The sequence below is a fragment of the Epinephelus fuscoguttatus genome, linkage group LG18 (assembly GCF_011397635.1).
Source record: "Epinephelus fuscoguttatus linkage group LG18, E.fuscoguttatus.final_Chr_v1".
NCBI lineage: Eukaryota > Metazoa > Chordata > Actinopteri > Perciformes > Serranidae > Epinephelus > Epinephelus fuscoguttatus.
In genome coordinates, this window is record NC_064769.1 from 2,010,521 (window position 1) to 2,035,851 (window position 25,331).

Below are 25,331 nucleotides of genomic sequence, written 5' to 3' on the forward strand. Positions count from 1 at the left end.
AGGTTTATTACAGGTGATCCTTCCAGCACCCATCACTGCCACCTTTACCGAAAGGTTGGCTGTGAAGCAGAAACAGCTTTGGTATTTGTTCATTTATAGAGCTTTGATACAGATGCTTCCACCCTATATTTCATCATTCTTAACTCTGTCCTCATATAACCTTGGTACTCGTTCACAGAATAGGCTGTTGCTTCACACTCCTTTAATCAGAACTGGATTAGGAAGAATGTCATTCTCTTACAGTTCACCTTATACATGGGACAATCTACAAAAGATTTTAAACTTGAACACTCTGCGACCCTTATGGCAGTTTAAGTGCCTTATTTTATCTCGTTTTAATTTAGTGTAAATGGGTTTTTTTTAAGATAATTTTTGTGGGCTTTTTGCCTTTAATAGATAGGACAGTGTGTGAAATGGGGAGTCAGAGAGAGTGGGGACTGACATGCAGCAAAGGGTCGCAGGCTGGACTTGAGCCCACGACCGCTGCTGCAAGGCAATGCCTCTGTCCATGGGGCGCCAGCACTATCCACTACGCTACAGATGCCCCGAGTGTAAATGTTTTTAACGATACATCTACACCTTAGCATGTTTATCACCCTGTATTTCTACTTTTAGAGCACATTTATTGCTAGTTGTTGGGAATCAACATATTATTATCTCACATGGTGGCACCAAATATGTTGAGGTCAACACTCTAGGCTTCACATGGAGGTACCAAATATGTTGTGATTTAATTGGCTATCGGAAATAATTAATAATTATTATTAATAATTAATAATTATGTTAAATAATGTGACTTAATTAACATTAAATCACCTCGTGGGGCACCATTCCCGTAAAGGAAAAATTGAAAGCCAGTTAAAGATACCAGTCTCATAAAATAGAGTTTGATTAATAATTAAATTAATGACAACAACCAGAATTAACAGTAACGCCTGAAGGATTTCGGAGTTCTTGACGCAGCAGATGTTGACTATTCATTCACTCTTGTGCAACATTAAACAGACAGCAGGTATGATTCCAAAGAATTATATTTATTCACAAATTAGCAAAGCAAACCAAAACACACAAATTCTAACTAACTATATACAAGCTTGGTGTGTATGTGTGTGTGTGTGTGTGTGTGTGTGTGTGTGTGTGTGTGTGTGAGAGAGAGAGAGAGAGAGAGAGAGGCGGGTGTGGTGATCAAGGAGCCGTTTGGCCTACAAAACAAAATGGCTGACAACAGAGAACTACCAAAATGGCCGAATCAAGGCTTGCTTCCGGTCGGGGGAGGTGTCTGTCTGTCCGTGTGGTCAGGACAAAGACAAAGAAAAGGAAGCGTGAACTTTGAAATGCCTGGGTGTAGCTCTGTTGAAAGCCTGTTTGTTAATGAGTCTATGTCAATGTGACGTGTGTTGCAAACGGTCTGGATTAGTGCAGAGATTGTTTAGTTGCATGCAAGAATCTGTTTGTGAACAGTATTAGCAAACTAAACACTTAGCTTTGGCAAAGCCAACTAATCAATGACCTAACTGCAATCTAACACAACCATACTCAGTAAACAGCATTAAATCACATACAACAAGTTAAATAGTCTTGCTTAGCCTGTAAAGCTGTGATAAGCTATGCCCAGTTGTTACATTACCGATCCTTGAATGGATGGAAGAAAGAGTCACTTGGTGGTGTACTGCTGTTAGCCGGCAGAAGAAGGCTGGAAAGATGGTTCCAGGTGCAGTCTTTGTTGGGTCCTTTGTTCCAAAGGTTCTGATCTGAGGAAGTCAGTCGCTCGGGGTCCTTGCAGAATTAGACGCTGGGTGCTAACTCACTTAGTTCCTTGTTGCTGGACAGCTAGTTTGCAAACCTTGTGTTTGCCAGAGAGTCTGTGATCAGTTGTCCTCCCTTTAGTGGTTTGGGCTATGGAGCAGGGGTTCGGGCCTCTGCTGTCCAGGCCCAACCGGGAAGAGATAGGAGCTGCTGAAGCTCCAGGGCAAGAAGAGCACTGCTCCATGGTTGGAGCAAAGAGAGAGAAGGCTTGGAGGAAGCAGACCTTGTACAGATGCCTGTGACATCACAGAGTCACATGTCACTGTAAAAGGTCTTGTCCAATCAAGTTTTGGGACTTGAGTCTCACTGAGGTGTGAGGTGAGACCTCCTGTGGAGATGAGTGCCACCTAGCTCTCTTTGTTTGAAGACAAAGAGCATGCAGAGGAAAAAGCCTTAAAATCAGTGATGATTTTACCAAATGATAAATCATCTGTGGTCCTGTGAATCCCAACATAGTGTTGTTTGTTGTTTTGTATGATTTCATTTTTGTTTAAACTGATATGCATGATTGTTTTTTGTTTGCCTATTAATTGTTTTAATGTCTTTGTTCATGCTAGGCATCACTGAAAAGGTAGAGCAGGCGCCCCATATACAAGGCTGTTGCCGCAGCGGCCCGGGTTCGAGTCCAGCCTGTGGCCCTTTGCTGCATGTCATCCCCCCTCTCTCTCCCCCTTTCAACTTCCCTATCCTGTCCATTAAAGGCAAAAAAAATATCTTTAAAAAAAAAAGAAAAAAGAAAATGAGGGTCTCCCTCAGTTGATTTCCAGAGTCTTAAATAGGTTTGAAACATAATGTTGAGCTTATGTCATCAGGATGGTCTGACAAGGATGCAATTGAGGTGGTTTAGGCATCTGATCAGGATCCTACTGGGTGCCTCCCATTTGAGGTGTTCTGGGCATGTCAACTGGTAGGAGCCTCCGGGTCAGACCCAGAACATGCTGGAGGGGTTATATATCTCATTTAACCTAAAAATGCTTCTTGAGTCTGCCAAGAGGAGCTACAATAGGGGTGACAGTGGCCCAGTCCATAGGGACTTGGGGCTTGGGAACCAGAGTCATGGTTCCAGTCCCTGTTCAGACCAAGTATGGAGTGTGGACTGGTGGCTGAAGAGATGCCAGTTCACCCCCCCTGAGCAAGGCACTAAACTCTCAACTGCTCTGGGACATCGCTCCATTTAATGCATGTATACGTCCTGTTTGTGCATTGGTCTGTATTTCGGGCCTGTGTGTAAATGACAACAGAGTGAAAAAAAAAATTAAATTTCCCCTCAGGGGTTAATAACGAATATATCTGCTTCTTCTTCTAGAAAGCCTTGCTGGGGAGAGGGATTTCTAGAGTACCTTGCTTAGCCTGCTGCCCCATGACTATCAGCTCCAGATAAGCAGATGAAGATGGATGGATGGACACACACACAGTACAACTAAAGCTGATGGGGATGTCAATAGTTCTGCCAGTATTTGAACCTACATTGCCACCCTAAAGCTTCTGCTAGCGTGGCTATAAACAGTGTTCACCAGGAACATGATGTTGACTCACATTCTAAAATGACGGCATGCCCAAATACACAGACACAACTAAGTGCATTTGCTACCATTATTTATTTGAAGAACTGCAATATTGAAGCTGATTGTAGGTTGAGAGTTATGACCGTGTAATTAAAGTTTTGGTGAAATAACAACACTGTGTGGTCCTTGTATGCAATAGCAATTAATTCTGAATAGATACATCAACAAAAGCTCTTATGTCCCATTTTACATTTCCCCTGCTCAATTTTATTTCAACAAATCATATTACTGTATTTTCAGTTTTAACTTAGTGCTCCTGGAAGGATATAATGTGGTGCGAAGGTCAGACAACAGTACAGACTACAATATATTGGTGGTGTTTTAATTAGATTAGAAAAAAAAACTAAACCAAGAACAGCCTGTACATGTGCTGTGTACAAATAGCCATGTGTTAGAATATGTCTACAACTAATCAGTCATAAGTGAGGTTTGGTGCACATGAAAACATTTCAATCCATGGTTATCTGTGGCCTGCCTAATGCAAAGGAAGACAAATTCTTGGGGAAAGCACTCACTCATGATCAAAATTTCACTTTTGTAGAAGCAGAAAACCAATTTGAGATGTGATGCTGAACCTGATGCATGAGAACAAGGCATGATTTCAGTTTCTTGTTATGCCAGGAAAATCCTCCACTAAAATCTTCTATTAATGCTGAAATGGGAATTTTGCACAGAGCCAACTGTTTGCGAAGTCACTTACTCAGCTGTACAATGCATCGAGGCCTTTAGAAAAATAAACCTGACGTTTCACACAGCCAGTGACTCATAAAAACAATTTACTAAGCAAGTCATGTCAAGTAGATAACTATATAATTACAGACATTTTAGACTGTTCAAGCACAGGAAATGTGAAAAATTCAACATAAAAGTAAGATTTACAATGCAGTCATTAGCTTACTGCAATGTGCCAGATTTATAAAAGAATTCTAGTTTGTAACATCAAATGAACTGAAAAGGCACATCACATTTCTCAAGCTAACATTTAAACCAGACATCCCTTTGCAAAGCATATTCAGTGAATTACATGAAACCTCACAATGTTTTACATGGTACACAACAATGTACCAAACCACTTTTCAACATACAATTCAGTACAGAGCTTTCTTGGGGATAATCTGTAAAAACCTTGAGGAATATCTCATTTGAGGTCAAAATCTGATGTCAAAGGAAATGTTTTCCATTATTTACAGTAACTGTTTAAGGCAACCCAGTTTTTCTTCAAGGAAACCAATGTTTCAGCAAATCAGCTCAGTGACCACCCTGGCGTTGGCCATGTTCCCTGGCTACAGCACATTTGACTTGGTCTTATCCTGGTAAGGAAATGTCAGTGTCCACAATTGGCACCCAATTATTAAACTAAGGATTAAAGGTCAGCTACAAATATACCACTTTTGCACTAAAATTAGCTTGTGTATGCACATTTTTAAACACAGATAAAGTGGCTAAAAATAGGCTACAGACTTCTTTCCAATTGCCAGTAGACCAGAGCTGTATACATGACTCTGCAGCTGGCGAGTTTGTCTTTTGCACTTTTTGGTGCGCCACGTTCAACGTCACAGACAGACCAGAAAACAGGCTAGTAAACAGTAGAAAGCAGCATGGAGGCATGTGGAAAACTTTACAGTGGTTTCTTCTTTATACATCTCTTACACATTTAGTCTCTCTCTCATACTCGGTGCAGACTAATTTGGATTGATGTCTGAACGCTGCTTGGGTGGAGACAGACAATATTTTGTGGTGACCTATCATCTCATCTCACTTGTTAAGGGTCTTAACTTAGCGCATTCACCAAGTGTTAAGTTTCCATCACTGCCTATCAGAGCCAAAGCCGATAAATACCTGTGACCACTGCAGAGTAATCTAACCCTGGCATAAATGCAGATTGCAACCTTTCCCATTCATTCATTTTCCTGTTGGGGGTTGCAGGGGGCTGGAGCCTATCCAAGCTAACATTGGGTGAGAGGCAGGGTACACCCTGAACAGGTCGCCAGGCTATGACAAGACTGAAACATCAAGACAGACAACCATTCACACTCACAGTCACACCTACTGCCAATTTAGAGTCACCAAGTAACATGCATGTCTTTGGACTGTGGGAGGAAGCCAGATACCTGGAGGTAACCCATGCTGGGAGAACATGCAAACTCCACACGGAAGGACTCCCCCAACTTGGGGTTCCAACCAGGACCCCTCTATCTGTATGGCAACAATGCTAACTATTGCACCACCACGCCGCCACCGTACGGTAATCTTTCCCATTACATTAAAAAGTCAGATGTTAGCAGGTCTTTTTGTGCAGTTTGAAAAGGGCTTTATTCTCACAGCACAGAGCTAAACTGATTATAGAGCAAATCTGCCAAAAACATTTAAACTTCCACGTTAAAATCTACTACAGAAGGATTTCTGATGTTAAGTTTATTTTTAAACCTTTATTACCATTTGTTTTAAGTTGTCACTGATATATCTAGGCTTTAAAAATTTAATTTTTCTTCTTTGTCTGACATCAGAAGACCAGCAAGAGGTTTACAGCTTTTTTTTACAGAAAGGAACAAGTACTAAACTAGAACTGAGCGTAGCACATCAGTAATAGTTTCATCATCTTTCTTAGTTTGCCTTGCATTTCCATCTGCAAAGGTTCAGTTTGTGTCTTGAGGAGGACTGTATGCTGAGGAAGAAACAGATAAAAACAAAATGCTTTGGTCCATGCATGATCTATGGTGGCAGTTAAGATTCGGAAATTCCAGAGCACACATGGTGGTGTTCATGGTGTGCTCATATGCTAGCAGTCTGGGCACTGAAATCCTTGTTTGTTTCTATCCATTCTCTTTCCACAGTACTAAGTGAATGCTATTGTCGGGCATGCTGGTGGCAAATACCAGTCCAGAGTCATTGTCCCCATCCAGGCCATTAAGCCAGGAGGTCACACCGGCCAGGAAGCTGGATCCTCGTTTGGATTTTCTGTAGGCTGGCAGAGGCCAGCGGCCAGAGATAGCCTCTGTCCTCAGATCCATCACATATAGGAAGTGGTTGTCGAAAAGGAGTGCAAACACCTCGCCAAAGCTGAGCAGGGACAGGTTAGCTGGGTCCTGTGTTTTTATCACCCTGGGAACATGAAAACATGCTAGGTTAAGAGCTGGCAGCAGCATGATCATATTGTCTTACAGTACAAGTTCTCATGTCTAAATCCATGATTCCAAGCAAACAGTGATGAAAAAAATTGGGACAGCTTGATAAGGATTTTGCTTCATGTGGATATTGTTTTTGGATGTAATGCAGCAGAGCTGACACATTTGCTTTACTGAGGTAAGCGTCAGATTTTTTAATATCAGCCTTATTAATCTACAGCACTGAAACATTACAAATTAACCACCACGTGCTATTAAATTAATAATGGTAATTATAGTACTTGACCAAACTTTTTTTTTTTTCAGTTGCTAAGTAATAGATTTCCTTGTTTTTTGTGATACCAGAATTATTAATTAGTAGGTGATCTCACTACAATGAAATGATTACTACTGGGGCTTTTTTTTTTTTTTTTTTTAACAGAAAATTGGTGGAACTAGAATAAAGTGGGCATGTCTGTGAAGGGGAAACTCTTGGGTACCTAACTGACAAGAAGCAAAACATTTGATGTTGCATTCAGTAAAAATGTGTTTTGTTTGACTACATTTGTAATGAATTTTTATTTAATTCAAGATCAGGATCAAATTTATGCTAGTCCCATCAGTTTTGTGTAAAAAACAGTTTTTCACATGCAGTATAATTTTGTTAATTTCCCTTATTACTTATATATATAATACATTCATAATATTTCTGCACACTGTGGTCCCTAAAAGTCTTAGAACTGCATATATTGGGTATGACTGGAAAGTTGAGATGGGCCCAATTTTATTCATGTCTGAAAATGTTAGCCTCCAAAGTACTCATTTTATTGTTGTAAAACCATTTTCGGAACTTGATCTCACTGCATAAAATTACCTAATGTGACAAATAGGATAATCACAGCCTCATGAAACTTTACAACCACAAACAAGAGACTTCAAATAGAAGTGCTCCCCATTCAACTGCTGAAAAATACCAGTTCATGCAGAAATCTACAAATATTAAAAGTTTTTGATACCAAATCAAAGCAGGGATTTTTCTGTGGTGTTCCCTATGGTCTTCGTGTCTGAATGTGATATTTTGGAGGGATTTTTTGACCATTTTATCATTCTTTGAGAGGTAAAAATTGCTTAAATTTAGTATTAAGTCTGTGTAACAAAATGTATCAACCCCAAAATTGCTTAAACTTATGGGAGATAATTGAGCATGGACACCATAATTTCTAAGCACCTATACACTTTAAACTTTAAAGGTCTGAATAGGTACTACTACCGTAAGAAACCTCGGAGTAACATTTGATCAAGATTTGTCTTTTAATTCTCATTTAAAGCAAACCTCACGGACTGCATTTTTTCATCTGCGTAATATTGCGAAAATTAGGCCTATCCTGACCCAAAAAGATGCAGAAAAATTGGTCCACGCTTTTGTTACCTCAAGGCTGGATTATTGTAACTCTCTATTATCAGGTAGCTCTAGTAAGTCCTTAAAAACTCTCCAGCTAATTCAGAATGCAGCAGCACGTGTACTAACAGGAACTAAGAAACGCGATCATATCTCTCCTGTTTTAGGTTCTCTGCACTGGCTCCCTGTAAAATCCAGAATTGAATTTAAAATCCTACTGTTAACTTATAAAGCTCTAAATGGTCAAGCTCCGTCATATCTTAGAGAGCTCATAGTGTCATATTATCCCACCAGAACACTGCGCTCTGAGAACGCAGGGTTACTCGTGGTCCCTAAAGTCTCCAAAAGTAGATCAGGAGCCAGAGCCTTTAGCTATCAGGCTCCTCTCCTGTGGAATCATCTTCCTGTTACGGTCCGGGAGGCAGACACCGTCTCCACATTTAAGACTAGACTTAAGACTTTCCTCTTTGATAAAGCTTATAGTTAGGGCTGGCTCAGGCTTGTCCTGTACCAGCCCTTAGTTAGGCTGACTTAGGCCTAGTCTGCCGGAGGACCCCTCTATAATACACCGGGCACCTTCTCTCCTCCTCTCTCTCTCTCTCTCTCTCTCTCGTATCCTATTACTGCATCTTGCTAACTCGGCCATTCTGGATGTCACTAACTCGGCTTCTTCTCCGGAGCCTTTGTGCTCCACTGTCTCTCAGATTAACTCATATCACAGCGGTGCCTGGACAGCGTGATGTGTGTGGTTGTGCTGCTGCTGTGGTCCCGCCAGATGCCTCCTGCTGCTGCTGCTGCCATCATTAGTCATTAGTCATACTTCTTCTGTTATTATACACATATGATTATTGTCACACATGTATACTGCCAGGTATTAATACATACTTTCAACATATTGTACCGCAGTAACCAGAACTACAACTATAATATTATTACTTTCATTAATGTTGTTGTAAGATACTGTCATTACCTGCATCTCTCTCTCTCTCTCTCTCTCTCTGTCTCATTGTGTCATGTGGATTACTGTTAATTTATCATGTTGATCTGTTCTGTACGACATCTATTGCACGTCTGTCCGTCCTGGAAGAGGGATCCCTCCTCAGTTGCTCTTCCTGAGGTTTCTACCGTTTTTTTTCCCCGTTAAAGGGGTTTTTTTGGGGAGTTTTTCCTTATCCGCTGTGAGGGTCTTAAGGACAGAGGGATGTCGTATGCTGTAAAGCCCTGTGAGGCAAATTGTGATTTGTGATATTGGGCTTTATAAATAAAATTGATTGATTGATTGATTGGCCAAAACACACTCTTTATTACATATTTTTTGGGTAGAAAAACAGGACACACAGTGCTGAGCTGTCTCTCAAACTAATCTTAAGTTTCACAGCTTTCAGATGATCTGTACCACTTCTAAGTAATCTTGTCCCCCCTTAACAGGACAAAAATGGGTCCATGTTAGGGATGGGGCAGAGTGAAGAGGTTAACTTGTTGAAACAAGATAAAAAATATCACCTTACAGGTCTTTAGGGACTTCGTAGAAAATAAAACCTGATAGGCTGAGTTCTCTCCATTATGTGGTGGCTGTGTGCATCTAAAGTCATTAGAGATGCATATGAATTAATGTATAGTAAATTAGCTTGTGCACACAAGACAAATAACTTATTTGCACAAAAAAATGGACTTGTTTGCAGAATATCAAAAAACACATTTGAGGTAGTTTGCCGTCAGAGATCATTCATAGTTTTAGACATATCTCTTAAAATGACAATGATTGTACATGACTGATCATGAATAATAATAATAATCTGAGCTTCACAATTGTATGTCAACTGTTTTCTTTAAAGAGCAATTTAGCAGCATCAAAGCTCTAACAGCTCTAACAGCTCTAACAGTGTGTTGTTCCAGCATCCCTTTACCATACTCAGTCTGCAATGTTTCAGCCGAATCTCTCAGTCATTCATCTCAGTTTTAATTATCATCATCACAGCTTGCTTTTCACTCATGCTAAGCTGTGACCCAAATACTCACTCACTCTCTCTCAGTCTCTTTTCAAGTTGCATAAAAATCTGCACAAAACCTGTGCAAAAGCTAAAATCTGGACATACTGGGCCTCATTCACAAACTTTTTAAACTGTACATACAAATATTTTAGTAGAAATCTGGGATTCATCAATATTTTCAAAACTAAACTTTTACTGCTCCTACTCTGCAAACAAATTTAGAACTGCCTCAGACCATACCTACACTAATAATAAAGGTCCAGCTGTCTTCGAAAACATAAACACACACCTTTTAAGTAAATGCATAACACATTTATTTATTTTATTTAGGCTTTTTTCAACAATATCTAATACTGTTAATTTTAGAGGTAAGCGGATTCATCGGTTTGGCCTATTAATTGGCACTGATGGGACTTTATACAGTGCCCTCCAAAAGTATTGGAACAGTGAAGGCAATTCCTTTATTTTTGTTGTAGACTGAAAACATTTGGGTTTGACATCAAAAGATGAATATTAGACAAGAGATCAACATTTCAGCTTTTATTTCCAGGGATTTACATCTGGATCTGATACACAACATAGGAGATAGCACCTTTTGTTTGAACCCACCCATTTTTCATGTGAGCAAAAGTATTGGTTGTGACTGACAGGTGTGTTTTGTTGCCCAGGTGTGTCCTATTACATTGATTATTCAAACAATAAATAGCACTGAACGTCTAAGCTCAGTTTCAGATTGGGTAAGATAGGTTTTGCCTGTGCAGACTGCATTTAGAGGTGGAACCAATATGAAAACAAGAGAGCTGTCTATGGGTGAAAAAGAAGCAATTGTGAATCTGAGAGAAGATGGACAATCAATCAGAGCCATTGCACAAACATTGGCCATAGCCAGTACAACATTTGGAATGTCCTGAAGAAGAAAGAAACCACTGGTGTGACAGACGTCGAACAGGTAGACCAAGGAAAACATCAGCAGTTGATGACAGAAACATTGTGAGAGCTGTAAAGAAAGACCCTAAAACAACTGTTAGTGACATCAGCAACAACCTCCAGAGGGCAGGAGTGAAGGTATCACAGTCTACTGTTTGCAGAAGACATCATGAACAAGTACAGAGGCTACACCAGAAGATGCAAACCACTCATTAGCAAGAAGTATAGGAAGGCCAGGCTGGAATTTGCCAAAAAGTACAGAGATGAGCCTCAAAAATTCTGGGAAAAAGTTTTATGGACTGATGAGACAAAGATTAACTTTTACCAAAGTGATGGAAAGGCGAAAGTTTGGAGAAAGAAAGGATCTGCTCATGATCCTAAACATACAAGCTCATCTGTGAAACACGGTGGAGGTAATGTCATGGCTTGGGCTTGCATGGCTTCTTCTGGGACGGGCTCTTTCATCTTCACTGATGACGTAACACATGATGGCAGCAGCAAAATGAACTCAGAAGTCTACAGAAACATTTTGTCTGCTTATTTAAAGAAAGATGCAACCAAACTGATCAGGAGATCCTTCATCATGCAGCAAGATAACGACCCAAAACACACTGCCAAAACAACAAAAGAGTTCATCAGAGGCAACAAGTGGAAGGTTTTAGACTGGCCAAGTCAATCTCCAGACTTAAACCCAATAAAGCATGCATTTTACCTGCTGAAGAGGAGACTGAAGGGAGTAACTCCCCAAAACAAACAACAACTGAAAGAGACTGCGGTGAGTCTGGAAAAGCATCTCAAAAGAAGAATGCAAAAGTTTGGTGATGTCAGTGGGTCACAGGCTTGATGCAGTTATTGAAAGCAAAGGATCTGCAACTAAATATTAACTCTTATTCACTTTAATCTATTATAAGCCTATATGTTCCAACACTTTTGCTCACCTAAACATTTTGTGTTCCATTACAAATAATGCTATCTTCTAAGTTGTGTATCAGATCCAGATGTAAATACCTGGAAATAAAAGATGAAATGTTGATCTCTTGTCTCATATTCATCTTTTGATGTCAAACCCAAATGTTTTCAGTTTACAACAAAAATAAAGGAATTGGCCTCACTGTTCCAATACTTTTGGAGGGCCCTGTATAAACTATCGTTAATAGCGGAACAGGGCCCTGATAAGCCCCGTTTCCACCAAGCAGTACAGTAGGGTACAGTTCAGTTAGGTAGGCTTTTTTTTCCGTTTCCACTGTGAAAAGTTGTTGATGGCACCAATGGAACTGTTCCATAGCATCTCCATTTTTGGTCACCCTTCTGTTGGGGTATCTAGCACACAGATCTGGTACTAAAAGGTGGAGCTGTGAACACTGCAGTCTGTTGATTGGTCAGTAGAGGAAGGTCACTTTTGCTCAGTGCTGAGTTGTGGCTGGTTTTAAGGCTTATGTAACCACTGTTCATATCGTGGTAAGTTTCACACATTTTAATAAACTATAACTATAACATGAAAGGGTGTTTTGCTGCCTCTTGCAGCAGCTGTAGGCAGAGAAAAAAACTTACTTAATTCACTAGGCTGACTGCCGGCAACTTTTGATGTAGAACGTTAACTTGTAATGTTACTCAATGCATGAGTTGACGACTTGAATCCATCAACACCTTAAATTGTGAAAACTTTGACCATTACTTTTGTTTTTATATGACATACACTCTTCTCTCTCAGTAATAAGTGAATCTTCAAGCATTTATATATATTTTTTGACTGTGACAGCATATATCCCAATCCTCACTTGGAGAAAAAAACAAAGCAATGTAGAGCATCATTCCTGTGGGCTCCGGCAACACTAAACCCCTGAGCTTACCTTAGAGGGACTACATGCACAAACCCGCTATTTTTAAATATCCCATGAAGAGAAACTCTTACTGCAGCCTGTTTTATTTTGTTCTGAATCTGTTGGCATGCAACCCCTTTCTGTGGACAATAAACTAGGTGCAGACTTCCCTCTGTGTCACAATTGAAGAGCTAGGAAATACAGGGTGTTTGTCAAAGTCAAGGAAGGATCCTCAAAAGGATGCTACGTCATAGACCCCCGCCAAAGGACTGTTCCAATGTCAAGGATCCTTCTGAGTTTCACAAAGGACTGAGTCCTTCTTTCAGAGAAAGTTGAAGGATGCACGTGTGGATCCTCCGTGGGTATAAAATCCCCATAATGCTTTGTACACGATTTGCTGCAAGTGAGGGCAGGGCCTCTTCAATGAAACCTGCGCCAGCGGAGCTTAGCAGGATTTGGATAATTATGTCATTTACTTGGAATAATGTTTCCACGAGTTTTTATCAAACAAGCCTGAAATTTTTTTTTGCCAGAAACCTCATAATTTACACTTTCCACAACATAATAAGATTTTTAAAATAATGTGATTTAGATAAAACATGTTTTAAATGAATCATTTACAGCAGAGAAGGAGCGGTAAGTGTCCACCTCCCCTCCTCCCCCCACTATTCACATGATAATGACATGATCACTGCTTTCATTCTGTCAGTTTCAACTGGTGTATTTTTCAGGGGGATCGCGGTAAGAAGGGCCACAGTAAATACATTTGGATATACTGCAGGTCAAAGCAACGCTCTTTTGTTTTGAGGTGAACTTATTTCAGCGGATTACCCGGCGATATAATGTGAAATCAGCGCGCTCAGTTGTTTGAGAGCAGCCTGGCTCATCAGATCAGATCCGCTCATTATATTACTGTAGTGCAGTGTGTGGTGACACACACATAAAATATGGATCACTTTCAAATGACAGAGTGATTCTGTGTGTGAGTCTGTGTATATTCTGTTAATCATAATTTAGAACTTTTTTCAGCTGTTGTCTTTACTTCAATACTCCACCTACTCTTAAATATGATCCAGAAATATTTGTGTTGTTTGGTGGAAACGGGGCTATAGTGGCTGATGGCCACTGGTCACATAGGTACAGCCATAAGCCTTTTGCACCGAGTACCCACATGCAAAGTCAAGTTAATGTGTGCTTTAGATAATTCGTATGATTTCATAGAAAGTCTAAACTAATGTAGGACAGCTTTACTTCTTTATTAGGAGCATAATAAGGTTGCTGATCATAGAATAGCATTAGGTGCTTTCTCTGTTTTGCTTGCAAGTGTGGTCGGTATAATTTCACTACAATTAATTAGCAAGCCTGGTACTAGAAATGCATGTGAAATTAATTTCTGATCATTTACACGACTATTACATCATAATTACTCTGAGAATGGGAGGGGCTAGCAGTGCGCTCCAGCCATAAATGCACAATAAACGCTCAATCTCATTTTTCACCCAACATCAGATGTTATTTTCTCACAAAGCAATTATCCTCACATTTTAGAGCTATAGAATGTGACTTTGTCCAAGGGCATAGCTGATTTTACCTCAAGGCTGTTGAGCGGCATTCATGTCATAACAGACCTGTTTTCAGTCAATTTCTCACCACAATAGTTATCTTTCGAAGCTGTTCTGTGATTATCTGCTTTGCTCGATTTTTACAATTTCAATGCTGTTCTTACAGTGTTCAAGTGCTGTCAGGGAATAAAGTCCCACATATAAATACTTTTAATCTGTGCCCTGTTATTTATGAGCAGGCCACATTTAAGGTCTTTGTAGACCTACAAAATACAAGGATAAGAAACTTCAGCTCTACTCACCAGTTTGGCGTCAGCCTACTCTCCAAATAATCAAGCCACATAATTATCCACTGATTAATATAATTTGCACCGTTTGATCCTCCTAAAGCTCCTCCCAAAACCAGTTCAGTGCCACAGTCGTTGATTTCTGTGGGTGCTTCGGGGCTTGAGTAGCCACAGAGAAGTCCGAGCACTCACTTGTGCCAGTGCACAGCTGGGGCCAATTGAAAGAAATGTCAGATTAACTGCCAATGTGTAGGCTTTGGTCCATTTTATCCCACTGTACTGATGAGCAAATTACACCACCGGACCAAAGCACCTTTTGGAGAAAAGGCATGTGTGGCTACTCATTAAAGGCTAAAGCGCAAGGCTGCAATGAGCAACACTTTCGTCTTAAACAAGTTACATCAATGGTGAGTGAAAAACAAATCCAATTTATTCAGTAGCCGTGTGTGCGTCTACGTGTTGATGGTTAATTGATTGTATTTTACTGTGTGTTCTTGAATGGTTCATCAGTGTTATCGGCCGATGAATTGGCTATCTTTTTTTCCTGCCCCAAACTATCGTTATTATATTGGCCATTAATAATCCACTATCGGTCGACCTCTAATTAATTTACTAATGCATTTGGTCATATGTATTAAATAACTGTGAAACTGACACCTTTTCATTCTCATCAATTATTAATTAAGAAATTGAACTTTAAAAACTAGGTGTCCCCGTTTTTATTTTGTAGGAATTGCGCATATGTTCATTTGTAGCCAACTTGACTGGTAGCCTATTAATAGGTATGCTGAGTATATAAAAGATTGTGATTGACCACTGAGCAGTTAGTCAGATGGTATATCTAACCTTGCTGGAAGATACTACAGCCCGTGCCTTCAAGAGAAAGTGCATCAGCGACAGACATTTTTAAACATGTTGCATGTGCACTTATTTTATTAACAGAGTAAGAACATTTCTACACACAAATTTGTGAATGAGGCCCAATGAACCTAACTACCTGTGGACACACACACACAAAAAAAACACAGCTCAAAAACATGACAGATTTTTAAGCTTTTGTTGGATTGTGACAGTATTCACTAAATAATCTACTGTGCAATATACAGCCATCTGTGCAATATTATGCTGTCTGTGCAATATTCCTGTTTTTTTCACTGTTGCATATAATATACTGGGTTCTACTGGCTTTATCCTTCCCTTCTACTGGGACTCACAGATGTAGCTTCCAACGATACTAGTGTAAAAGTGTAAATCTGTATACTAGTGTAATTTGTTTTGTACAGTTTAGTGATATTTCTTATTTCTAGTTTCTTTTTATCATATTTCTATAGCTATTGTTTTGCTACCTTGTTTTTAACTTATAAACTATATACTATATAACTTTATTGCACTGAATCTGAGAGCTGCTACCTCAATTTCATTGTACTTGTACAATGACAATTAAGAGATTCTGATTCTGATAGTTTTATTGTTACGCTGTTTTAATATATTTTATGTATTTATTTATCTATAACATATACTTCGGGACTTCCGCTTTAAGAAAGTGCTACATTGATAAACTTACATAGAAGAACAAACTGTTTGAAATACACAAGTTAACTAACGAACACCAACTACAGAGCAGGCCTCATATTTTAATAAGCGCAGAGAGTCATATTTTGTTATGTGTACTAGTTTACCTGAGAATCTCAAAACTGGCAAAGTCCCACTGATAAACTCCGAGGTCAGAGCTGCAGACGATGTAGCGCCCGTCAAACTGCAGGCGAGGCTGAAGGCTGATGCTGCGGTCCTCTGACACTGACAGTGTCTTCAAACACTTACAGTTGATTTCTCTACCTAAAGGCCAGACCTGCAGAAGGAACACAGTGTGTGCTCCATCATATGGACTGTACCTATGGAAGGTACAGCAGCTCACACGTGAGAGCACTGCTAAAACAATGACAAAAGCTTCACACAGTTTAGTTTCTTTACTCTTTAAAAGTGAAAACACAAGAGACGGCTGGACACAGGAACATTACCTTAATTTCATACTTATCAGCACTTAGGAGGATATGATCACCGGGACTGTGCACCACAGATTCTACTTCACTCTTCTGTAGTATCACCTGATGGGAGAGAACAACACAAGATACATGTTTCCAAACACATTAAGCAAATGCTTGGTCATGGTTAAACTCCCATGTCAGTTTATTAACATATCAATTTTCTACTTTTATCACTGCTGAAGAGCCAAGACATTATTCAACAGTAAAAACATTCATAACAAAGGCAGCTGGGAACATCACATTACTGTAATTTTATTATTGATAAATGTGTCAAGTTATACATGAATAACACACAACTATTTTCCTAAAACGAAACCTTCACTAGGTTTGATGAGCTGACCTTGGTGACCCACTCGGTGTGTCCAGTCAGAGTGTTGAGACAGGCACCAGCAGACAAAGCCCAGACCTTCACAGTAAAGTCTGCAGAACCACTGACCAGCACGTCCAGCTCATCATTGTAATCCACACTGAAGACTGAGCAGACACAAAATGTTTCTACTCTCAAATGTCTTTGTAGAAATACAGTGCATCGTAAACCCACAAATTTTGCTTTGCAATTTACAAATGCTACAGTTGAATCTATGCTCAAAGTTTCTGGTCCAAGCTGCTGAAATACTCCAACAGGTTCCATTTAACTGTATTTGGTTGATTTGGATTTTTGTTTGTACACACAGGGCTGGGCAATATGGCTTAAAATAATATTGCAATATTTCTAGGCTATATTGCCACAATTACAATAAAGTTACATAAAGTAGCTACTGTTGTAATAAAGTTAAATAAATGACTTGAAATAACGTTAAATAAAATACTGATATAATACAGTTTTAAAAAGTATTGTAATGAAGTTCACTTTAATACTCTCATAATTAAGTTAGGTAGGTTAGTTAAGTTAAGTGTTGTTATAATAAAGTAGAATAAAGTACTTTTATAATTAAATAAAAGCAGAACTACTGGTGCTTTTATTTTGGAATTGGCTCACCTCAAGCTAGAAATATTGATGTTTTTACTGTGCACTTGAAGCTTAGATGTAAGCAGTTAACACAAAGTTAAGTTAAACTGTTGCCACAGTGCCCTTAAACATGAGGATTTATTTATTGTGAGCTGGAAACAAACGAATAGCTCAGTATTTGCAAGTTGCAAAATGTGACTGGAGCCCTACAGGTAGGAAACACACGCTTCCTCTTCTCATGCTGTCGTTAAACTCCATAAGTTAAACTGTTACCATGGCACAGGTAAACATAAGGATTTATTTACTGTGAAACAATTAAACAACTTTCTATATATAATAATATTTGCAAGTTGCAGCGGTGCTCCATGGTCACAAAATGTGACTAAATAACTAAATAGTCGCGGTCTGGAGCCCTGCAGGCTTCCTCTGCTCACGCTGTTGTTAAACTCCTTAAGTTCAACTGTTACCACAGCGCTGTTAAACGTGAGGATTTATTCAATGTGAAATTCCCAAACAGCTCTCCACTTTCTATATTAATTATATTTGCAAGTCACTGTGGTGCTCCATGGTCGCAAAATGCGACTAAATATAGTAGCTGTCTGGAACCCTGCAGATGAGAAAAATGCTTCACCCTGCTCACACTATCACTCAGGAGAAATTGGTTTGGATAGGCATAGTGTCTGTGATGCACAATGGTTGTGAGTCTTTCTTTCTGCACGTGTCTCAGACCTGCCAACCTTGAAGAAAGGTTATGAGTACCACCTTACCAGACACTCGTGCGTGGTCATGAACATATGTGGACACGGCGGCACTTTTTTTTTTTTACCATAAAAGTCAATATGCATATGTGGCAAACAGATTCATATCTATAGGCCTAAGCCCCACATACGTCCATAAATGCCCAATATTTGTTTTATGGCGCAGGTCAAGGTCAATTTCATCAATCTGATGGTAGTATTGATCATCTGCTTAAAAAATACAGTAATATGTCCTGTTGTGACAAAAAGAAAGATTTCAAGTGGTATTCGGGGGGTTCTCCCCCGAGAAAATTTTGAAACATCACATGGCGAAATCCTATTTTCATGCAATTTCATACAGAAATAGATAACAGATCACAGACAAGTGCATTACATTAGCATTCCTCATCATGTTCTTGTGTAGTACGACACCTATTAGAACTACTCTCTTCTTATTGCCTTGTTTTTTTCTTATAGAAATTCAGCAGACTCATCAAACAAAAAGTCTTTTTAAGGTCAAGTTAATTTTATTTAATTTTATTTTCTATACAGTGCCAGATCACAAAGAAGTCACTTAAGGTAACCTTTCTTATAGAACTGGTCTATACCTTGTCCAAACTAAATAGCCTTATGTTATTTATCTTATTTACAGGACTACCCAGAGGTGTGGGCGAAGAGGGTTTATCTATCTTGACAGTGAGGGCGACAGTGCTCTGGGGGCACAGCCATATACAAGGCTGTGGCTGTGGCCCAGGTTGACTCCAGCCTGTGGCCCTTTGCTGCATGTCACTCCCTATCTCTCTCCCCCCTTCCACCCTTAACTCTCCTATCGATTAAAGGCAAAATGGCCCAAAAAATATCTTAAAAAAAAAAAGAGCATCAGAATGGAGGATGTGCAGGAGAGGATCCTCCTTGCCCCACTGACAGAGGACCAGGCTGAGCTCTGAATGTCATCAAACACCAGGACAGTGGGTGGGGGGGCAATATGCAGCAATCTGATTGGCCGAAATCTTTTCGTTCCGCCTACGTGCCTATATTCACCGGGTATCAACTTGAGTAATCATACCAGCGTACTTCGATGTCAAAATGCGTGCCTGGTACGCAAAATGCGTACAGGTTGGCAGGTCTGGTGTCTGTGAGAGGGAGAGAGCCACAGGAGAGAGTGAGAGAATTGGAACACTGAAGCAAGCCCCATACTGGCAGTTTAAAAAAATGACATGACTATGGATACTCAACGTTCGCGATTTTGTCTTTTTATGCATCCCATGTGCAACAAGCCCAATACATTGAGTATAGTTGGTATATTGCTCACCCCTATGTACATATGGATGTTTTAAACATATTTGAACAGTGTACACTACAATGAACTATGTCACATAAATGAAGTATTGCTTAATACTCTTCATGGCCAGGAACAGATGTTCACAGGACACTGATACCAACCTGCTCCTGTGTGGCCACGGAACTGCTGGATTTTAGCTCCTGTGCTCCACTCCCAGCATGCAATAGTGTTGTCAAAGGACCCAGTCACCAGCTTCTGTTCATCAAATTTCACTGTGGCGCAGGTGTGTGTCTGAATTCCATAAATGCACTGCCCAGTGCGCACATCCCATAATTTGGCAGAGAGGTCATCAGATCCTGAAAAACAGCGGGATATCTTTGTTACTGCTGCAAGTTCTGACACAACTTTATAATACCCCATTTAGACAAACATAGTGATGTGGGTCAAACTTCTGTCAGTGCTGTAACTGAATGGCTCAAAGGCAATGTCTCCCACCCACCCCCTCCACCTTTCACATTGAACCTGTCCTATCAAATAAAGGCCTTAAAAAAACTTTTTTTAAACTGTGTCCTACGGAAGCGCATTGCATTCACTGGATAAAAAAAAAAATTAGATGTGTTGAGATAAAAACAGAATGAAAGCAGACAAGGTAATTACAAAACTTGTCTTGAGAAATAGCTCTCAAATTGAATCACAGATTAAATGCATTTTCAATAGAAGCAACTTTTTAAATTAGGCAATTGCTTTCTTTTCACTTTCTGCATCCATTTAAGATTTTACTTGAGATCGCTCTTTAAGAAACTCTTAACAGGAGCTGGCCACTACCGCGGTGCCGAAACTAAATCAATCGATGTCAGGCACATTGATCACACACCACTTCACCAGTGCATAAGTCACACACATAGCCAACTTATTTTTCGTCTTATTATTTTTCTTCCGCCAGATTTTGATGCGTAACTTGTGCCACAGCTCTGAGCGCACACAGGGTCTTCATAAAACATAGATTCAAGATTCAATATGCACAGTAAGGACACGCGTTTCCCTGCAGAATGAACTTTGTTCTTTTCTGTCACCAATTAATGCCAAACAATATAAATCTGAAGTATAAAGTAGATCAAAATATATATGGCGCGCACTGTTTTAATATCTACTTGCTCAGTGTAATATTAATGTGCCTGCCGCGGCTGGATCTGTGAGCATTTGGTTGCTAAGAAGACTATTAAGAGTGGGTCAGCTCAATCTTACAACTCCTTCTTAGTGAAAGATCTTCTTAAGCTAAGAGCAATCTGGGAAATGCGGCCATTAGCCTATCATGCCAACATACAGGGAAAATGTGTCCAGAGTTTATGACATTTACCGGGAGAGCTAGAGCCATCTGACTAAAGCTGACGTTATTACTGCTGTAGCATGATGTTATTAGGCTAAATAGGCTATTACATTTCTTTTTTTTAAAGATATTTTTTGGGGCTTTTTAGCCTTTAATGTATAGGACAGACAAGCGTGAAGGGGGGAAAGAGAGAGAGGGAGTGACATGCAGCAAAGGGCCACAGGCTGGAGTCGAACCCAGGCCGCTGCGACAACAGCCACCGGTGCCCCAGGCTATTACATTTCTAACAGTGTCTGAGCTGATTTATTGACACAGCATGCTTGTAGGCTGCTGTAACGTTAGGTTTACAGAGGAAATAACAGGATGTGACTCAATCGGGTGAAAATATCGTTAATGAAACAGAAACAAGCGTTAGTTAGGGGACAAGATCCAAGAGTCACAAAGACTCACGTATGTTAAAAGTTACTTACAACCGATGTATTTACTGTATGTGTCTGGGGTCCTTCGTCTGTGGAACAAGTAACGTGACCACTAACTTGTCCCCAAACAAACGAATGTTTCTGTTAGGCCTATGTGTTTCACTAACGTTCTTTATGTATTATGAAGAATGTCAGACTGGCCAATCAGTGGCAGAGTTGGCCCGGAGTCACAAACAGCGCATTTCGACTGACACAGAACTGGCACGGTGCCGGTTCCCAAACCTAATTAAGTAGGCTACTTACAACGGCATGAAGGACAATCTGACATTCTGTTTGTTGTTGGTTATTTCCTTAAAAACTACGACTTTATTCTTGTAATATTATGACTTCAATCTCATTAAATTACGACTTTAATCTCATAATATTACGACTTTATTCTCGTAATATTATGACTTTTTCTCAGTTATGACTTTATTCTCCAAATATTATGACTTTATTTTCGTAATATTATGACTTTTCTCAGTTATGACTTTATTCTCCAAATATTAAATATTACAAGTATTTTCTCGTAATATTTTTTTCTTCAATGTGGCCCTAATACTCCGTCGTACCCTAATACTCCGTCGTAATTTACTATATATACACATTATAATAAAGATATGGGATATAGTCAAGATGGCACCACCCGAGTGGCAACTGGTTACAGTAGTTCCGACCCCCCTTCGTGGATGTGCAGTATGTGGTTCTGAGCGAAGCAATGACCAATGTGGCACCATTCCTGATCTCGTAATGACAAGATCCTGATCTCGTAATTACAAGATCTTTTCTCACAATTACGAGATCCTTATCTCCTAATTACAAGATAAGGTGTCTAATTTTTTTTTTATTCAGTGAATGCAATGCACTTCGGTAGTGTCCTAATTCCAGACTACACACTAATTCTAAGCAGGCTTTGTAGTTTGTTCACCCTGAAAACATGATTAAGTGTACCTTAAACAGTCCTTATGCATACTTTGAGTGTGCTGCTGATGCAGCAGCAAACGGAATGGAGGAGCTGTTCTCAGCTTCAAATCATTAAAAACAGGTAGTGGTGGTGGTGGTGAGATTAAAAAAACAAAAACTGTACTTAGTATAAAATGGATTGTAAAACCTGTCTACAAGCCCAATTCCAAAAAAGTTGGGACGCTGTGTGAAACATTAAAAAAGTTTATCTTTTTATTACTAAAAGTTGAGTGACACAGTTGACATACATCTGTTACTGTTTTTTGTCTGTTGCTATTTTCACATAAGAATCACATAAGACTGTTCATTGTACTCGTGCTGATTGTCACCCTGATGAAGGTCCTCTGACTGAAAGCTTGGTTAATTAAAGATACTTGCACTGATCCAAGTGTGCAGATCCTATTTTTACACAAGTTTACACATGTTTTTCTGGCACCTTGGCATACTCTGGTTGTGAATGCGGTGATTTGCTCCTTGTTTCTGTTACTATTTCAAAAGGGAAGCATCGCTTCATCCTGGGCTTAGTGACTAGAATGAACATGCACGTTCCGACCACTTAAAGCGCTTTAATATGAGACTTTCACACACACATTCACGCACTGCTGGCCAAGGCTACCATACAAGGTGCCACCTGATACTCAGTTTAGACATTCACATGCACTCACACAGCAGGAGAAGTTTCGGGTTTAAGATACTTCCACATGCAGACTGGAGAAGCTGGGGACTGGACCGCTGATCTTTCCATTAGTGGACAACCTGCTCCTGAGCCACAGCTGTGTGGCTGGTTTTAAGAAATAGAAACCCAGAGTGTTTTTTTTCCCTTTAGCAGAATGATATTGTGTGCTCCAGACCTTTCCCTGATGCTGACACTGCGCTGCAGAGATAGGTCTGGCTACACAAATCCACACAGTGGTAGACATGTCCCTGTCCCAACTTTTTTCAAACATGTTGCAGGCATCAAATTCTGAAAGAGTGTATGCTTATAAAAAACAATAAAGTTTATCGGATTGAACATTATATATCTTGTCTTTGCACTGTATTCAACTGAATATAGTTTGGAAAGGATTTTCACATCATTGCGTTCTGTCTTTATTTATGTATTACACAACATCCCAACTTTACTGGAATCAGGGTTATATATTATTATATAGACACTACTAACTGGGCAACAGCATTTGACTTCTTTTATGGTTCCCATTTTGGGACAACACTGTACCAGACAGCAGCACTGAATACAACAGTGCTAAGCCAGTTTGGCATTCTCCTGACCTTAACATTGACTTTACTCATCTATGTGGTATCTTGGGGTAGAGTGCAGAGTGCATGGTGCACAGGTAGAAGTAGAGTTGCAAGCAGGAGAGATTCTTTCAAATGAGACATTGCAAAATGAGTTGGCATTTTGGTAGAAAATGTGTTAAGGCAGAATCCTGGTATGCGCAAGTACGCTGAAGCAAACAGCAATGCCTGGCCTGGCAAAACACGTGGCCTTGCTGAATATACTCAAATAGGTATATTCAAAACAATGTCTTCAGTTTTTCAGTACTACATTCTAAGTCATGAAAATAAACCAGAGCCATAGTGTACCTGTGCAGAGGAGGCCATCCTTATAGTAGAGGGCGTATACTCGAGCACTGTGGCCAATGAGGGACGATGTCTCAAAGGCCTCCTGATCCTGCAGCTGCACCATGCGCAATTTAGCCTTCAGGTAGACCCCTTTCCAGTGTGATGCATCCTGAATGGATTCATCAATCCTCCAGCCCAGCTCCCGGCACACACCCTGCCACACCTCAGTACAAGAGTTAATCACCTAAAAGGAGACAAAAGCTTGTTGAAACATTGGAACACTTTAGCACATACATAGGTGAATGACTACTACTTTCACGACTATAGAGGGTGAGCTGATACAGTACTTGTTAGTTTATTGACATTGTTTTATAAATCTGTGTTCAGATTTTAAAATTGAATTATATCTGACATATCTCATTTTCATTTAATTATTAAATAATTAATAAATAAAACCAATCAATATTGATTTTTTTTATTGCATAAATTAATAATATTACCAACACAAATTAAATGTTTGGTTAGCATACTAGAATAATATAAGCAGCTGCATTTTCAGTTTACTAGATACATTTTGCTGAGATAAAAATGACTGAAGTGAGATGAACAGACTCAGAAACTGTTGATGTTGACAAAGTTTTCATTTGGGGACATAATTTGCCACTAAAAAAAAAAAAAAATGGTAATAAATTGCAATATATCACAATACATTATCGCAATACTCTGCACTTATGTATCGTGATAATATCACACACACACACGCACACAGGGATGTCTGGGGCGCTTTGCTCGGGCTGCTGCCCCCACTCAATTCGGCCGCTTGTATCCGCAATCTCAATCTTTCAGTCACTACTCAGAGCTCATTATCATAGGTGAGGGTTGGGATGTAAATGGACCAGTAAATCCAAAGCTTCACCTTCCAGCTCAGCTTCCTCTTCACCACAATGGTCCGGCGCAGCGCCTGCATCACTGCAGAAGCTGCACCAAACTGGCGATCCATCTCACACAATATTCTACCCTCGCTCGTGAACAAGACCCAAGATACTCGAACTCCCTCACTTGAGGCAGTAACTCTCCCCCAGCCCAGAGGGGGCAATCCACCTGTTTCCACCAGAGAACCATGGCCTCAGACTTTGAGGTGTTGACTCTCATCCCGACCGCTTCACACTCGGCTGCAAACCACCCCATTGCATGCTGGAGTTCACGGTGTGATGAAGCCAACAGAACCACATCATCTGCAAAAAGTAGAGATTCAATTCTGAGGTCCCCAAATGGGACCCTTTCCTCCCCCCGGCTGCACCTCAAGATCCTGTCTATGAAACTCACAAACAGGAACGTTGACAACCCTTGCGGAGGCCAACACCCACCGAGAACATGTTTGACTTTATGCCAAGTATGTAGACACAGCTCTCACTTTGGTCAAACAGGGACCGGATGGCTTGTAGCAGCGAGCCCGGTATCCCGTACTCCCGCAGTACCCCCCCGAAGACCCCCTGAGGGACGTGGTCATAAGCCTTCTCCAAGTCCACAAAGTGGTCATAAGCCT

The 25,331-nt window shown here is 40.0% G+C and overlaps 1 protein-coding gene across 3 annotated transcripts in view; it reads right to left on the bottom strand.

The window, feature by feature from the left end:
* Window positions 1–4,130: 4,130 nt before the first annotated feature.
* The window catches only part of fbxw2 (F-box and WD repeat domain containing 2), a 34,689-nt gene continuing 13,488 nt past the window's right edge, over window positions 4,131–25,331 (bottom strand). For 2 of the 3 annotated variants that reach the window (XM_049604080.1, XM_049604081.1), the window contains exons 3-8: window positions 23,807–24,029; window positions 19,636–19,830; window positions 16,847–16,980; window positions 16,480–16,566; window positions 16,141–16,310; window positions 4,131–6,473 (exon numbers count right to left, since the gene is read on the bottom strand). In XM_049604080.1, the coding sequence (XP_049460037.1) occupies window positions 6,185–6,473; window positions 16,141–16,310; window positions 16,480–16,566; window positions 16,847–16,980; window positions 19,636–19,830; window positions 23,807–24,029 (1,098 nt within the window). In that variant the 3' untranslated portion in view covers window positions 4,131–6,184. Of the gene's footprint in view, window positions 6,474–9,377; window positions 9,457–16,140; window positions 16,311–16,479; window positions 16,567–16,846; window positions 16,981–19,635; window positions 19,831–23,806; window positions 24,030–25,331 lie in introns of all 3 variants that reach the window. The other variant, XM_049604082.1, reaches the window with a different exon arrangement.